This window comes from Sorex araneus, chromosome 4 (assembly GCF_027595985.1).
Source record: "Sorex araneus isolate mSorAra2 chromosome 4, mSorAra2.pri, whole genome shotgun sequence".
Classification (NCBI taxonomy): domain Eukaryota; kingdom Metazoa; phylum Chordata; class Mammalia; order Eulipotyphla; family Soricidae; genus Sorex; species Sorex araneus.
This window is the reverse complement of record NC_073305.1, coordinates 204,117,826-204,133,452: the sequence shown is the minus strand read 5'-3', so window position 1 is coordinate 204,133,452 and position 15,627 is coordinate 204,117,826. Positions and strand designations below refer to the sequence as shown.

Here is a 15,627-nt window from a genome sequence, read left to right as displayed (position 1 = left end):
AAAAGCAAAAAAAAAAAAAAAGAAAGTAGAAACTAATCCAAATGGATCACAAGCTAATCCAGGGCATTGTGAATGATAGCTTCTCAATTGACTGAGAAAATTGATTCCAATTTGCTGATCCCGTCCTCGTCCCCCGAGTCGCGTCTGCGCAGCTCTGGTATCGCGGGATTCACACAACGTCAGAGCTGGAGCTTCCTAGAGGGGAGGGCGCATGCGCAGCAGAGTAGCACCCCGCCCCCCGCTCTGCTCGTGCGCCCGGGCTCGTGCCGAGCATGGGCTTCCCGCAGTCCCCGCAGTCCTTGGTGTCTCTGCTGGCGCTCCTGTCCGGCCCGTGGCTCCAACTAGGTCAGTGTGACTGCCCGCACTCCGCCCAACCCCTTCGCCGTTTGTACCCTGGGCATCAATAAAGGGGGCGTTTCCCGCCCTGATGGGTTGAGAGACGTGGGCCCCTTCGCGCGCTTCCCGGTCAGCTCGGGCTGGATTCACTGCTCAGATCGTTGTCGCTCACTCTTGATGTACTTAATAACTTGGGATCTCTCAAGCAAAATTAAAGAGAATATGATGAGCCCCTCACGTGCCTGGCACCCAATTAAAACACTGTTTTAACAAGATTTAACAATCTTGCACCTTTGGTATTCCTTCTACCTTCTCTGCCTGTGCCGCCGTTTGTTCTGTTTCGGGACACAGGTGGTGATGCTCAGGCGACCGCAGGTGATGCAGAAATCAAACCAGGCTTAGTGAAAGTGTCTGCATGCGAGGCCTTACCTCCCGTTCCAACCTGGCTCTTCAGTGGGACCATTTTTAAGTTAATTCAGGCATTGCACACTTTGATTTGCAGATGTTCACCTTAAATAACAACAACGAAATGCAGTTTCACATAGGAATAACACACAAGTAACATTGTGTTTTTCCCTCCTACAATTTTTTGGGGGAAGTTCTGATATGGGTCACACGTGATTATGTGTGACCTCTCCAATTGCTGCAGGGTTAACCCTGATGGCTGATAAAACCAGAGTCAGAGTTCAATGCAAGATAAGTGCCTTACCTAAAAAAGAATACTCATTTACCTAATAAAAGTTAGTATCATTACGGTATTTGCTGGATTGGGGTCAGAAGAAAGAAGGTCATAAATTGCAATTGTATGCAGTTTCTTTTTTTTTTTTTTTTTGCTTTTTGGGTCACACCAGGCAATGCACAGGGGTTATTCCTGGCTCATGCACTCAGGAATTACCCCTGGCGGTGCTCAGGGGACCATATGGGATGCTGGGATTCGAACCCGGGTCGGCCGCGTGCAAGGCAAACGCCCTACCCGCTGTGCTATCACTCCAGCCCCTGTATGCAGTTTCTTAATTTCTTTTTTTATGTTTTTGCGGCTCCAGAATTGAACCCAAAGGCTTCACATGCTGAAGGCTGGTGCCCTGCTAGTGAGTCACATCCATGGTTCTATTAATTTTTTTTCCTCTTAAAATTTTCATGATCAAATTTCCCTTTTTTCTACCCCCAAGTAGATAAGATTATCTAGGAGCATATCAGACTAAGAAGAAGGTTGGTATAGGAACTTGAACATGAAAAGACCTGGAACTTGTGCCTTTGGGGATTTAGACACCATCATGTAGAAGCTTATAAACTAGTACATGCAAAGTACTTATAGTACCATCAAGTCACAGGAGTGTGAATTATTGGAAAACGTCTGACCTGGAATATAGCTGTCTAGTCCTGCCTTTTGCTTGCTAGCTGTTTAACTCTTTCCTGTTAAATAAAGTGAATGGATTAAGATCCTTTTAATTCTGTGATTTTCAAAGGTAATCAAATGGTATTACTTGATAATTATTGTGCATTTGTTCTAGATGACAGGGATACACTTTCTGGAGCAAATGCTATGGTGAAAATCATTTAAAAACTGATGAGTTCAACAAATGGAGAGGTAAAAACAGAAAAAGCATGAGTAGAAGTTTGGGTAGGAAAATGCTAGATGTGTTTCAGTGTGTAGTACCTAGCTGGAAAAGGGAATTTTTGTGTTTACAATAGAGAGGTCAAGGAAAGAAGCAATCATTGAAAACCTATCATGCGCTCAACATGTTACATATTTAACTCATACAGCCATGCCCTTTGAGATGTTATCTTCATTTTAGAGATGAAAAGATAATTCAGATTAAGTAACTTGCCTAAGTTAAGTGACTGAACAAGAATTTGTTTGTGAATTTGGGCCACACCCAGCAGTAAGTAGGATTTGGGGGGAGTGAGGTGGCTCTTGGTAGAACTTGGGGGACCATGCAGTGCTAAGGATCAAACCTGGGGCTCCTGCATGCAGAACATGGGCTCCAGCCTTTTAACTACCTCTAGAAGAATTTAGTATGTGTCTGTGTGCGCGTGTTTGTATGTGTGTGTGTGTGTTGCTATAGATGGAACTTAGAGCTTCACACCTGTAAGGCAAGCACTGAGCAACATTGCTGGTTCCCTAATAACAAATGTTTGTCTTTTTTTTTTAAATATATCATTATGAGTATTTTATATGTGAGCCAAAGATTATCACATAGTTTATCTATGTGTGTATATATACGTTCATGTATTTCTGATGAGTCTTCTTTTTCTCTACAGGGAACGGGCACACTGCTAACATGGTGCAGCTCTCAGGTGGCAAATTCAAGATGGGAACAGATTCCCCGGATGCCAGGGATGGTGAAGGTCCTGTTCGGGACGTGGTTGTAAAACCCTTTGCCATTGACATGTTTCCTGTCACCAACAAAGATTTCAGGTATATCAGAAAGACTAGAGACTTTCCAAGAGGAAGAAAGTGTCTAATCTTTTTTTAAGTTTATTGGTTTGGTTTGGGGTCCACACCTAGTGATTCACAAGGCTGACTGCTGCCTCTGCACTCAGGGAATGCTCTGTTGGACTCAAGGGACCAGGAACAATCCCTGAGCCCAGAGCCGGGGTGCTGGGGATCAGACCCAGGTCAGCAAGGCAAAAACTCCAGCCCCAAGAAAGTCTCCAATCTTAAATTCTGGTATCTAAAAGGAAACTAGCTTTTGATTTGGGGAGATGACTGAAATATAAAATTGTCAAATACTATCAGGTCTTTTGAGTCAGTGGTTCTGCCTCTTAAAAAAAAATTGACTTGGGGGCTGGAGCGATAGCACAGCAGGTAGGGTGTTTGCCTTGCATGCGGCCAACCTGGGTTCAATTCCCAGCATCCCATATGGTCCCCTGAGCACCGCCAGAGGTAATTCCTGAGTGCAGAGCCAGGAGTGACCCCTGTGCATCGCCGGGTGTGACCCAAAAAGAAAAAGAAAACAAAAAAAAATTAAGGCGGTGATCATCATATCTTTGCTGTGGTAAATGAGGCTTATTTTTTCCCCCCCTTGGCAGCATCACATACAGTTCCCAGAGCACTGTCACAAGAGATCCCTGAGTACAAAGGCCTGAGCACAGATGGGTGTTGCCCCAAAATCAAATTATAAAAATTCTTGGGAAGAGGAAAGAAGACTCTGGAAGGATATTGAATCTCAGACACTGATACTGAATATTGGGTTTTTAAATTTTTTTTAAACCAACCTTGTTTTTGACAGTGTAATCTACATTGCTTATACCTTGTTTAAAAAACCAAAACACGGGGCTGGAGTGATAGCACAGCGGGTAGGGCATTTGCCTTGCACGAGGCCAATCTGGGTTTGATTCCCAGCATCCCATTTGGTCCCCTGAGCACCGCCAGGGATAATTTGTGAGTGCAGAGCCAGGACTAACCCCTGTGCATCGCCTGGTGTGACCCAAAAAGCAAAAAAATAAAAATAAATAAATTAATAAATAAATATATAAAAACACAGCTGTGGGGGTGGAGGGTACTATCCCTGAATGCAGAGCCAGGAGTAAGCCCTGAGCACTCTGGGTGTGGCCTAAAAACAAATAAAGTGTGGGCCTGAGTGAAAGTTCAGCAAGTAGGGCATTTGCACAAGGCCAACCCTGGTTTGATCCAATTCCCGACATTTCATATGGTCCCTCAGCCCTGCCAGGAGTGATTCCTGAATGCAAAGCCAGAGTAACCCTTGAACATTGCCAGGTGTGCCTCCCCCCAGAAAACTGCTTGGGGACTACTTTTAGCTTTGTGTCTGTGCTCTGGGGTTGCTCCCAGCATTGCTCAAATGATACGGTGCTGGCGGAACAGATCGGAGTCAGCTGCATGTAATGGAAGTACCTAACCTCAGTATCACTGTGTGGCCCCTTAAAAGTATTTTTGAACAAGAAAGTTACGAAGAGGACTAATCATCTCTGATCAAGTTTGGACTGTTTCATAACCAGAAGTAGCTAGCCATCTAGCTTGATGTGCAGTATGCATACTTTCATAGTGCAGATGATAGCCTGTTATATGATAATTGTGTTGTATGTTATGTCACCTCTAAGGGCCTGAGAGATAGTACAGTGGGTAGCGCTTGCCTTGAACAAGGCTGACCCGGGTTTGATCTCCGGCATCGCATATGGGGAATTCCACCCCAACTAATGACCCACATGGCTGGAATGGCCAGAAACAGCAGTAATATTGCTGGTGACCAGGGGAACCAACTGTACACATAGACCATGGCAAAATTCAAAGAAACAGACAACTGGGATTTTTGAAATAAAATCTCCTGGGTTTTCTGGCCAGAATGATAATGTAGTGGATAGGGCATTTGCCTTACATGTGGCCAACCTCAGTTTGATCCCCAGCATCCCATATGGTCCCCTCACACTGCCAGGAGTAAGTTGTGAGCTAGGAATAACCCCTGAGCATGCCTGGTATGGCCCTAAACAAATCTTTTCTGACTTTTCAATGATGACAAGGAGATTTTCTAAACATGTTACACCCTCTATGGACCAGCCAGAATCTTGGAGGCTGGGAAAGGCTGTTTCTGCTCTCTGATTCTCTGCTCGCAGCTCTGTTCTGTGGGTCTGTCCCCTTTATTCTGTCCCAGGTCCGGTCCATGGCTCTGTTCTGTTCCATGGCTATTCCTAGCCCTGTTTCACGACCCTGTTCCACGGGTCTTTTCCATAACTTTGCACGTCAAAGAAAATTTGCTCAAACTTTCAAGTTTCCTTGACTTTCAGGAAAACTCTGTATTATTCGACTTGCAAGACAAGGATATAGATTTTCTGGGGCAGAGAAGATGAGGGAGGGTGGAGTATAGAACCCTTTCAGTACCAGGGAAAATCTCTCTTTTCAGGGAGTTTGTTCGGGAGAAAAAGTACCGGACGGAGGCCGAGGTGTTCGGCTGGAGCTTTGTCTTTGAGGATTTGGTCTCTGAAGAGCTTAAAAACAAAGCGAGCCAGCACATGAAGGTGAGAAAGCCTGGACTCACTGCTGAGGGAATGGAATTGGGGCCTGGACAGCAATCCTGTGAGATGCACGGTCCCTTGGACCACAACGCAGAAACAAAGCTAGGGGCTGGAGAGATAGCAGCGCTGGTACGGAGCTGGCTTGCACGCGTCCGACCTGGTGTGATCCCCAGAATCCCATATGGTCCTTAGAGCACCACAAGGAATAATTCCTGAGTAGAGCCAAGAGTAACCCATGAGTATTGCTGGGTGTGAGAAACAGGTCTCAAGGATGGAGGCAGGGAGGGGGCAGAGAGATAGTCTAGTGTGTCGGGCACTTTTTGCTTGCACGCAGCCAGCCCAGGTTTGATCTTGGGTACCACATACGTTCTTTGATCCTGCCGGGCCTGTCTCTGAGCACAGAGCCAGAAGTAGACTCTGAGAACCCTGAGTGTTGCCACCCAAAGCAAACAAAAAAACAGTGTTGAGGAAGGGAGGAAAGAAGAGAAACCCAAGCTGGAAGAGTCAGATTGAATGTGTACAGCCAGGAAGTTACCTCTGGGCTGCTTTCCGCAGAGATACTCTAACAGTCCCCACATAGCATCTAGCCAGAACCAGGAAGAGAACGTCTTAATAAACCTCCCTCTGGTCAGGGTAGTTTGGGGGAGAGATGTAGGGACCACACCAGGTTTGTGCTTGGGGCCACATGCAAGATAAGTTCCTTATCGTCCCAGCCCCCCAAGACGAGAGCTGGGAAGAGAGCTCAGTGGCGAGTCCATGCCGTGTGCATGGGGAGCCCCGGGTCTCATGACCCAGCACTGCGTGCACCGTCCCTGGAGCACAGAGGGAGCAACACCTGAGCACAGAGCCAGGAGAGGTCCTAAGTATTACAGAGTATGGCCCAAAAAAGAAAACTGTAAGGTTACAGGTAACCCCACTTCCTTGGACCCTCAAGTGTCTCAGCCTTAAGTCTGTACTGTGCTGGATCAGGACATGTCACAATCATGGTCCTTCCTTTTTAAAAAAAAAAATCTTTTTTGGGTCATACCTGGCAATGCACAGGAGTTACTCCTGGCTCTGCACTCAGGAATTACTCCTGGCAGTGCTCAGGGGACCATATGGGATGCTGGGGATAGAACCCGGGTCAGCCGCGTGCAAGGCAAACGCCACCCGCTGTGCTATCGCTCCAGCCCCACTCCTTCTATTTTGCAGTCGGTCCTCTGGTGGCTTCCAGTGGAAAGGGCCTTCTGGAGGCAGGTAAGGGTTGCTCGCACCTCCTTTTTTCCTAGTTTTCCTCACTCCGCAGTTTTGATTACTCTGAAGTTCTTCAGAAGTGCTCAGTTTAAGAGGATGGGGGTGAAATTCCAGGGAACAGCCAAGCAATATTGTTTCCTCTCCCTAATTCCTTGTCCCGGCGCCCATCCCGTTTCTCCCTTTATGCCCGCTCTGGACCTCACCTTACCAGACTTTCTCTTCCAACTCCCTGGCTCCATCTAGTGGTAAAAGCTGGACTCAGCCTTCACCTCGCACAAGCTCCCGAAACTTGTCTCACATTCCCTTTGGCTGTCAGCCTGCAGGTCCCGGCTCTGGCATCCGAGAGAGACTGGAGTTCCCGGTGGTCCACGTGAGCTGGAACGATGCGCAGGCCTATTGCGCTTGGCGGGGGAGGCGGCTGCCCACCGAGGAGGAGTGGGAGTTCGCAGCCCGAGGAGGGCGGAAAGGTACCCAGCGGCCACCACGCCCATTTCTCCTCTCTCCTTCTCGGGATGCTTTCAGGAGTGGGGGAGGGGTCTCTGCTCTCTAGAGCAGCGTTTCTCAACCAAGGGGGTCACAGGTGAAAGTGGGCTCCATTGGGAGCCACAGCACAAGGCTAGGGGGGCCAACAGGTAGGACAGGGGGTGGGGGACACAGGAAGGACACAGAGTTGGAAGGGAGAAGAGAAATAGTGCTCTAGAGCAGTGCCGTAACCTTCATGGTGGAGGACCATTTGTCTCATTTCTAATCCATCTCAGATCAGTGCTCTGTAAAATATCAGACTACTTAGAAATGTAGGCGCACGCCTGGCCTGTACATGGTCCTGAGTTCAGATCCTGGTACTATGTGGCACCCAGCATCAGCAGGTATGGCTCTGGCAGCCCCAGGCCTTGCCCCAGACAAACTTGAAATTGAACATATTCAGGGGGCCAGAGAGATAGTACAGGAGGTAGGGCGCTTACCTGTACGTGGCCAGCGCAGCCAGGTTCAATCCCCCAGCATCCCATATAGTCCTCCAAGCCCCGCCAGGAGTGATTACTGAGTGCAGAGCCAGGAGGAACCCCAGAACACAGGTGTGCCCCACCCCCAAAAGCATTTGTTTTTAATAAAAGTAATAATTAAAAAAAGGGGGGGGGCTGGAGCAGTAGCATAGCAGGTAGGGCGTTTGCCTTGCACGCGCCAACCCGAGTTCGATTTCCAGCATCACATATGGTCCCCTGAGCACAGCCAGGGGTGATTCCTGAGTGCACAGCCAGGAGTAACCCCTGAGCATCGCCAGGTTTGACCCAAAAAGCAAATAAATTAATTAATTAATAAAATTTTAAAAAATTGAACATATTGAATAAAAAAAAAGACACGGGGGACTAGAGAAATAGTACAGTGGGTAGGAAGTTTGCCTTGCATGCAGCCGACCCGTCTTTAATCCCTGGCACCCTTTATGGTTCCCCAAGTCTTGCCAGGAGTGTTCCCTGAGTGCAGAACCAGGAATAAGCCCTGAGCACTGCCTGGTGTGTTCCAAAAACCAAACCAGGCAAATTCCTCATTGCTGGTGTTTCCAAAGACATGTTACATTTCAGTCAACCTAATTCAAGCAGCATAGCATTTTAAAAATGTGATTACCAAACTACATTCCTTTTCTAATAGGAGTGTAGCGATTAAGATGAACAATCACTTATTGGGCTGGAGAGATAGTGCTGCAGGTAGGGTGTTTGCCTTGTTTGTGACTGACCGGTGTTTGATTCCCAGTTTCCCATATGGTCCCCAAACACTGCCAGGGGTAATTCCTGTGCGCAGAGCCAGAAGTAACTCCCAAGCATCACTGGGTGTGGCCCCAAAACAAATCAAAAAGAGTCACTGTTGGGGCTGGAGCGATGGCACAGCGGGTAGGGCATTTGCCTTGCACGCGGCCGACTTGGGATCGATTCCCAGCATCTCATATGGTCCCCTGGACACCGCCAGGGGTAATTCCTGAGTGCAGAGCCAGGAGTGACCCCTGTGCATCACCGGGTGTGACCCAAAAAGCAAAAAAAAAAAAAAAAAATCACTGTTTGGGGTCAAGGATGTAGCTCAGCAGCAGAGTCTCGAAGTCATAACTTAGAAACAGTTAAAGTGATAGAGGTAAACGTCTCTGCCCTCTGAATATTGATTGTGCCAATATTCGAAGCTATCCACGTGATAAGTGAAGCTGGTTTTTTTATCCGGTCTAGGTCCATTTTGGGTGTTTGAACCACAGCTGGCTCTGTTCAGGGCATCCTCCTGGCTCAGTGCTCAGGGATCACTCCTGACACTTACAGGTGGTGCCAAGGATTGCAGCTGCTTTGCTGCATTCTCGTTTCTCTCAATCTCGGTACTCTCCTCAGTAAAAGCTAGTAGCAGACAGTTGGCATACTGGCGTTGTTCGGAACCACACTAGAACTGTTTATGGCTTAGGGGAGACCAGGACGCCTCGTGCGCTCACTGAGGGGAAGGTCTGGGGAGTCAGTAATCTTTCCTGACCTTTCAACTACCTTTTGGCCCCCTCAGTCGCATGGTCTCTCCCGGCTGTTCACCTCTCCTTCCTCTGCTCTTTCCTTTCCCTCCTGGCAGGTCAGGTCTACCCATGGGGAAACCATTTCCAGCCAAACCGCACCAACCTGTGGCAGGTAAGACATCCATTTCTCAATCCTGTCTTTTCACAAGCAGGACCTGGCTGCACCTCAGGGGGTTGTGTGGAATGACAGACCGCGAGACCAGCACAGTGTGACCTGCTCCCCTGAGCATTCGCAGAGCGTGCTCAAGAGAAGTCACTGAGTACTGCAGAGAAGGTGACATTTGGGGGCATTGGTGCAGTCTTGCATATTCCGGGCCCTGCATCCAATTCACGGCACCACATGGTCCTGCAGGGAATGTCAGGTGGGGCCGCCACAGCTAAGGGAAATGAAGGAGAACGAACGGGGACAGGGAAAGGAGTAACATTTAACTGATTGAGTAAAACTTAGGCAGGTGAAAAGTGGAGGAAGGCTACTTTCTCTGGAGTGTGCCCACACTCTGACTTCTAGAGTATTCTCCTACTTTCAGTAGCACTGTCATCCCGTTGTTCATCGATTTGCTCATGCAGGCACCAGTAACGTCTCCATTGTGAGATTTGTTGTTACTGTTTTTGGCATACTGAATACGCCAAGGGTATCTTGCCAGGCTCTGCCCATGCGGGCAGGATACTCCCAGTAGCTTGCCAGGCTCTCCGAGAGGGATGGAGTCTACTTTCAGTATTGAATAAATATTTTCTATTAAAAAGAAAAAAGGAAAGTGGAGGAAAAGGCATTTCAGGCAGAAGAAGTGACACAAATACAGTCCTTGTGTGGAGGAAGCGTCCTGCTTTCAGATACAACAGAGGTTCAAAGTGTGGGAATGACCGTAGGTTGAAGGCAGATCATGAAGGCCCTGTTGTGCCGGGATAAGGGTTTATGTTTTACCCACTAAGCAGTGGGATCTGGGGAAGGGAGGTGAGGGGCACATTCTTGGCTCTGTTTAGAGTAACCCTGCCAATGCTCAAGGAACCATATACAATGCCTGGGGTCAACCTCATGGAAGACAAACTCTGTACTGTCCCTCCGACCTTGGCAGAGCTGTCTCGAACAGTGGAGTAATAGCAGCCTTTTGGTTTAAGGACATGCCCATTAGGGGTGGGGGCGGAACTCTGAATTTGAGTCTGGGACAATGTGTAGGGGAATGAAGTGCCTGAACTAAGTGAGAGTGAACTCAAGAGGAAACCAAATGGTAGATTGATGAAAAAAATTTTTTTTTTATTTTTTGGGCGGTTCACACCCGGCCATACACAGAGGCTACTCCTGGCTCTGCACTCAGGAATTACTCATGGTGGTGCTCGGGGAACAATATAGGATGCTGGGGATTGAACCCAGGTCTGCCACGTGCAAGGCAAACACCCTACCCGCTGTGTTATTGCTCTAGCCCCCAATTGATGATAATTTAAGTATGAATTCAAGCTTGGACAATCGGTTTGATGGTGGTACAAAACAGATACTATGCATTTTATGTGTCAGAGGAATTGAATTTGATCACTTTTGAATCAACTTAGTTTTAAGTGCCTGTGGGTCATTCTAAGCTCAGTTAGAGGTGGGCGATTAAGACAGAGGTCTGCATCAGAGCAAGTGATTGAATAGTTAGAAACAATAGCTGAGGCAGGAAGGATATTGAGAAGACTTTAGCATAAGGGACGACCACCACCAGCATTTTAGGGGAAGCCCTGAAAGGGGCTAGAAGTGGGGATATCTGACTTACTTTTGTTTGATCATTATAACTGTTAACTGTTTCTGTGTCCTTTGCTAGTTTCCTGATTTTCTTCCCAGGGTGCTGGGGATTTAATTCAGGGCTGTGCTCATGTAAGGCAAGGTGTCTGCTACTGCTACTGCTACTGCTACATTCCAACTCCTGACTGATTTGGTTTTGTGTTTATTTGGGGATCATAGCTGCCTGTGCTCAGGGATCCAGGCCTCTGAGCCCCAGTGGGTTTCATTCCTCACTTCATCTGAACACCATGGTTTACAAAGTTGTTCGTGATACATTTGTTACAGGCATTCAGTATTGCAGCACCAGTCTCACCATCATTGTGACCTTCTCTCCACCATTGTCCCCGTTTTCTCAACCACTTCCCAGACTTGCCCCCTTAGCAGGCACAAACTAATTCATTTTCTGTTGCTTGTTACAAGTGGATGGCTAAAAGGATTATCAAAAATACTTCAGTAAGGGGGCTGGAGCAATAGCACAGCGGGTAGGGCGTTTGCCTTGCACGCTGTCGACCCGGGTTCGATTCCCAGCATCCCATATGGTCCCCTGAGCACCGCCAGGAGTGATTCCTGAGTGCAGAGCCAGGAGTAACCCCTGTGCATCGCTGGGTGTGACCCAAAAAAGAAAAAAAAAAACAACTTAAGTAAAAAAAATCTTTGTGAAATTGTTATTACTCACAAGGGGGTCATTAAGTCCTTGTCTGCGGGTCTGTTGTTGCTAGTTGAGCCTTGAGCCTTCTGTGTTAATGTGTCTGTTGATTGAGCTTAGGTTTCTATGTTACTTTCCCGTCTAATTTGGTGGGCTCCTACTGGGATGTAAGTTGTTTGCTGCAGGAATAGTTAACTGGGCCATGAGTTTACATGGCGGCAGTTGTGGGGTGTGGCTGTGGCTTCCAGATGTACAAGAGGTGGAGGGAGGAGACTGCCCAGACCCACTTCCAAAAGACCCCCGAGTTTTCAGCCAGGAGAGCAGTGTACTTCTGAATTTTTGCAGCTAATTAATTTCTTCTGAAATTTAAGTGGGAGTCTGTAAAGCTGGGCCGACGGATAAGCTTACATGTCATTGGGTGTGGGTGTGAGCCCCAACTTTAGGAGAAGAATAAACAGTTGAACGAATTACATTAGCAAATATAGATGATTTTTTCAAGAAATTTTGAAATAGGGGCTGGAGTGATAGCACAGCGGGTAGGGCATTTGCCTTGCACGCGGCTGACCCGGGTTCGATTCCCAGCATCCCATATGGTCCCCTGAGCACCGCCAGGAGTAATTCTTGAGTGCAGGACCAGGAGTAACCCCTGTGCATCGCCGGGTGTGACCCAAAAAGCCAAAAAAAAAAAAAAATTTTGAAATAAAAAGAAAAGAAGGCAGGCTGGGGCTTGGGGGACGGGGGCAGGGTAGGAAACTGGTGCTGGGAAATGTACCCTGGGGTGTTGGAGTACTACACAACTGAAACCCAGTCATGAACAGCTCTGTAATGAGCTATTTTGCTGTGATTCAATAAAAAAGAATTAAAAAAATGAAGAAGAAAGACTGTTGGGGCCCGAGAGATAGCCGGTACAGCAGGGAGGGCCAAGGCACCGCTGGGTGTGGTCAGTGCACGCCTGTCGCAAAGCAGCACTGGACGGGCCCCCAGCACTGCCAGAAATGATTCCTGAACATAGAACCAGGGCCAAGCCCCGAACACTGCCAGCTGTGACCCAAAACCCAAACCGAAACAGCAAAAGGAGCAGAAGATGTGGGAAGTAGTCAGAGATGAAGGAAAGTGAAACCCGTTGGTGGTCGAGGGAACAGGCCCACAGGAGGGAGGGTGGGTGAGGTTCTTCCTAAGGGACCCTGGGGGTGGTCCGGTCAGGGGGCCATAGCAGGGGACACCAGGCAACAGGCTGAGAAGCTCCCCCAGTCCCCTCCCACCTCCCACACGAGGTAGCACGGTGACCTTGGTCTCCGTCGGGACGGAACGGAGCCCCTCGAGACAGGACTGGCCTTTCCATCTAAGCTTCTTCCCCTCAGGGCAAGTTCCCCCGAGGCGACACGGCTGAGGATGGATTCCACGGCGTCTCCCCCGTGAACGCTTTCCCCCCTCAGAATGCCTACGGTAAGGTCGCTCACGGGCCGCTGTCAGTGTTCGGGACCTGATTGGCGGGCAGAGAGAAGCCCCCTCGGGGAGCGTCGTACCCGGGGGCTTTGGATGGCGCTAAGAGGTGGGTGCGGTGCTCCTCCGAGCTGACTCGCCTGCTGTGCTCAGGGCTCTATGACCTCGTGGGCAACGTCTGGGAGTGGACAGCTTCCTCCTATGTGCCTGCTGCCCAGGACATGCGTGTCCTCCGGGGCGCATCCTGGATTGACACCGCAGATGGCTCTGCCAATCACCGGGCCCGAGTCACCACCAGGTAAGGGTTTGCCGAGCTGGGGGCTGAGTCCTGGCCTCCCGGACTACTTTCTGCATCTTCCGCTCTTTCGGTGGTTTGGTTTTGTCTTGGGGGTCACCTCTGGCACTGCCAGATCCATCACAGGCTGTGGGTCCAGAAACTAAAGCAAGTAGCACTTGCTTGGAAGAGCAAAAGAGCCCTGGGCAGCTGGTGGCTCTTAACTCCAAAGGAGACTTTGTATTCAGTATCTTAATTATGTTTCGGTGTTCAGTATCTTAACTATTTGGGTTTCTCCTCTTGTTCTCACAACTGGGTATGTGGAAGGAAGAAGGTGTAATGTCTACTCTAGCCAGTTACGGGCAGGCGTCATGGAGACACTGACTGTTGAAACTAAGTAGACACGTGAAAAATCATTTTCCATCACTGTCTTGTTCCCAGTCAAGGATAAATAGGCTCAGGAAGGCCCTTCCGCGATGCGTCTGGGAGTTGAGTGTTCCTCTGAGATGTCAAATATTAACTGGAAAGATCATTTTCTTAAGGCAGGATTTGTCTTTATTTTTCCAGCTGTGAAAGGACAGTCTGTGCTTGCATTTGTCTTACTTGGAGTATTCCATTTACTTCTGGGGGAATCTAGTTTTCTGCTCATTCCCCGCAGATGGTGACGCCACATGGTAGAGCTCCCTAATGACAGGAGAGGCCTTTCCTTTGACACACGGAGCCCCTAGTTTTCCTCTTTTTTTTTTTTTTTTCTTTTTCACAACACAGTAATGAAAAAGTCTGACTTAGAAACCAGCTCTGGGGCTGGAGTGATAGCACAGCGGGTAGGGCATTTGCCTTGCACACGATCGACCCGGGTTCAATTCCCAGCATTCCATATGGTCCCCTGAGCACTGCCAGGGGTGATTCCTGAGTGCAGAGCCAGGAGTGACCCCTGTGCATCGCCAGGTGTGACCCAAAAAGCACAAAAAAAAAAAAAAAAATACCAGCTCCACTGCCCCTTCGGTGGTGCTGGGGCCAGCGACGGGCCTCACACAGGGCTCGGGAATCTTCCTCTCTGTCTGGGTGGGCAAACCCCACCTCCCGGTACTCCCAAGAAGAGCTGTAGGGAAGTGCCTTGGGAAAGCTGCGGTGTTGTTTGGTGCCCCAGTGTTCTCATTTCTTATAGATTGGGCTTTTCCCAGAGAGTCACTCTAAGGGATTAGCTACTCTTTTTCCTGCTGTCCAGTAGAATCTCTCCAGATCACTCTCAGTTGCTCCACCCGTTCCCACAGGAATTTTTTTTTCCTATTTGCTATTTTATTTTTGAGCCCTACCCCGTGGCAGTGCTCTGGGCTTACTCCCGGCTCTATGCTCAGGGGATCACATGTGGTGCAAGGGACTGAACCAGGGTTGGTGCAGCAAGAACCTTCTTCTCCTCCGAACTCTCTCCCCTGCCCCCCATGATCCATTCTCATCCCCTCTCCTCGGGAGTAGCACACACATGCTTGGCACATGTCTGCACCAGGTGGCGTTCTAGATCATGCCCCCTCTCGGCTTCGGATCTCCGACCACAGAGGCCTGAGCAGGAAATTGGGTAAGGCTCCAGCACCGTTTTCTCAAAAAGTCCCTTGTCTCTTTCTGTCTCTGGTGACAGGATGGGCAACACTCCAGATTCCGCCTCAGACAACCTGGGCTTCCGCTGTGCTTCTGATGCAAGCCGACAGGAGCTGTGAGCAGCCGCGCAGGGGCCTCGTGACCTTTCCTGGCCTTATTCCAGACACAGCCAATCTCCAAATGCGTCAGTCTCAGAAATGACCTTCCCCTTTGACCATCCCTCTGCGGTGGCCCCTCTCGGCAGGAGGCAAAGGACTCTGACCTTGGACAAGATGCGTGACTCACGGATTGCGGCCGGGAGCTGAGTGTTCCTCTGAGTTGTCAAATATTAACTGTAAAGGTCTTTTCTCAAGGCAGGATTTCTCTTCGTTTTCCCAGCAGATTGCTGCAAAAGGACAGTCTTTGCTTGTACTTGCCTTATTTGTGGTGCTTCGTATACTTCTGAAGAAATTTAGTTTCTAAAATCTCTGTCACATCTAGTGCCACCGGTGTTTTAAAGAAGTGTCAGGGCCAGGGGTGTGGCTGAAGTGCTACAGCACCTTCTTGCATGTGCAAGGTCCTGGGTTCAGTCCCCAGCTCTGCGTGCCACACACGCGCACGCAAACACACCAGCTACCACTGGGTATAGCTCTCACGACCCCCACAACAATCAAAGGATAAGAATGCAATGTCAGTCTTTAAAAGTTCCAGAACTGGGACTGGAGCGATAGCACAGCGGGTAGTGTGTTTGCCTTGCACGCAGCTGACCCGGGTTCGAGTCCCAGCATCCCATATGGTCATTACTGAGCAACACCAGCAGTAATTCCTGAGTGCATGAGCCAGGAGTAAACCCTGTGCATCGC

At 48.9% G+C, this 15,627-nt stretch overlaps 1 protein-coding gene across 2 annotated transcripts; it reads left to right on the top strand.

Moving 5' to 3' along the window:
- Positions 1–272: 272 nt before the first annotated feature.
- Positions 273–15,563, top strand: SUMF2 (sulfatase modifying factor 2). 2 transcript variants are annotated; one of them, XM_055136918.1, is made up of 10 exons: positions 290–345; positions 1,848–1,924; positions 2,599–2,755; positions 5,196–5,310; positions 6,499–6,543; positions 6,857–7,007; positions 9,127–9,182; positions 12,834–12,918; positions 13,069–13,213; positions 14,826–15,560. In XM_055136918.1, exons 3-10 carry the CDS (start codon positions 2,619–2,621, stop codon positions 14,902–14,904), a joined length of 813 nt encoding a protein of 270 aa, XP_054992893.1. In that variant the 5' UTR covers positions 290–345; positions 1,848–1,924; positions 2,599–2,618; the 3' UTR covers positions 14,905–15,560. The 2 variants fall into 2 exon arrangements, with proteins under 2 accessions (XP_004616029.2, XP_054992893.1); XM_004615972.2 differs by lacking the exon at positions 1,848–1,924 and having other exon boundaries at positions 273–345; positions 14,826–15,563.
- The last annotated feature ends 64 nt before the right edge of the window (positions 15,564–15,627 follow it).

Excerpts from the sequence above, each read along its gene's own strand:
- SUMF2 (XM_004615972.2), top strand. The coding sequence starts at position 273 with ATGGGCTTCCCGCAGTCCCCGCAGTCCTTGGTGTCTCTGCTGGCGCTC. Across the intron at positions 7,008-9,126 it reads AGCCCGAGGAGGGCGGAAAG|GTCAGGTCTACCCATGGGGA; the intron begins GTACCCAGCGGC and ends CCCTCCTGGCAG. Across the intron at positions 13,214-14,825 it reads CGGGCCCGAGTCACCACCAG|GATGGGCAACACTCCAGATT; the intron begins GTAAGGGTTTGC and ends CTCTGGTGACAG.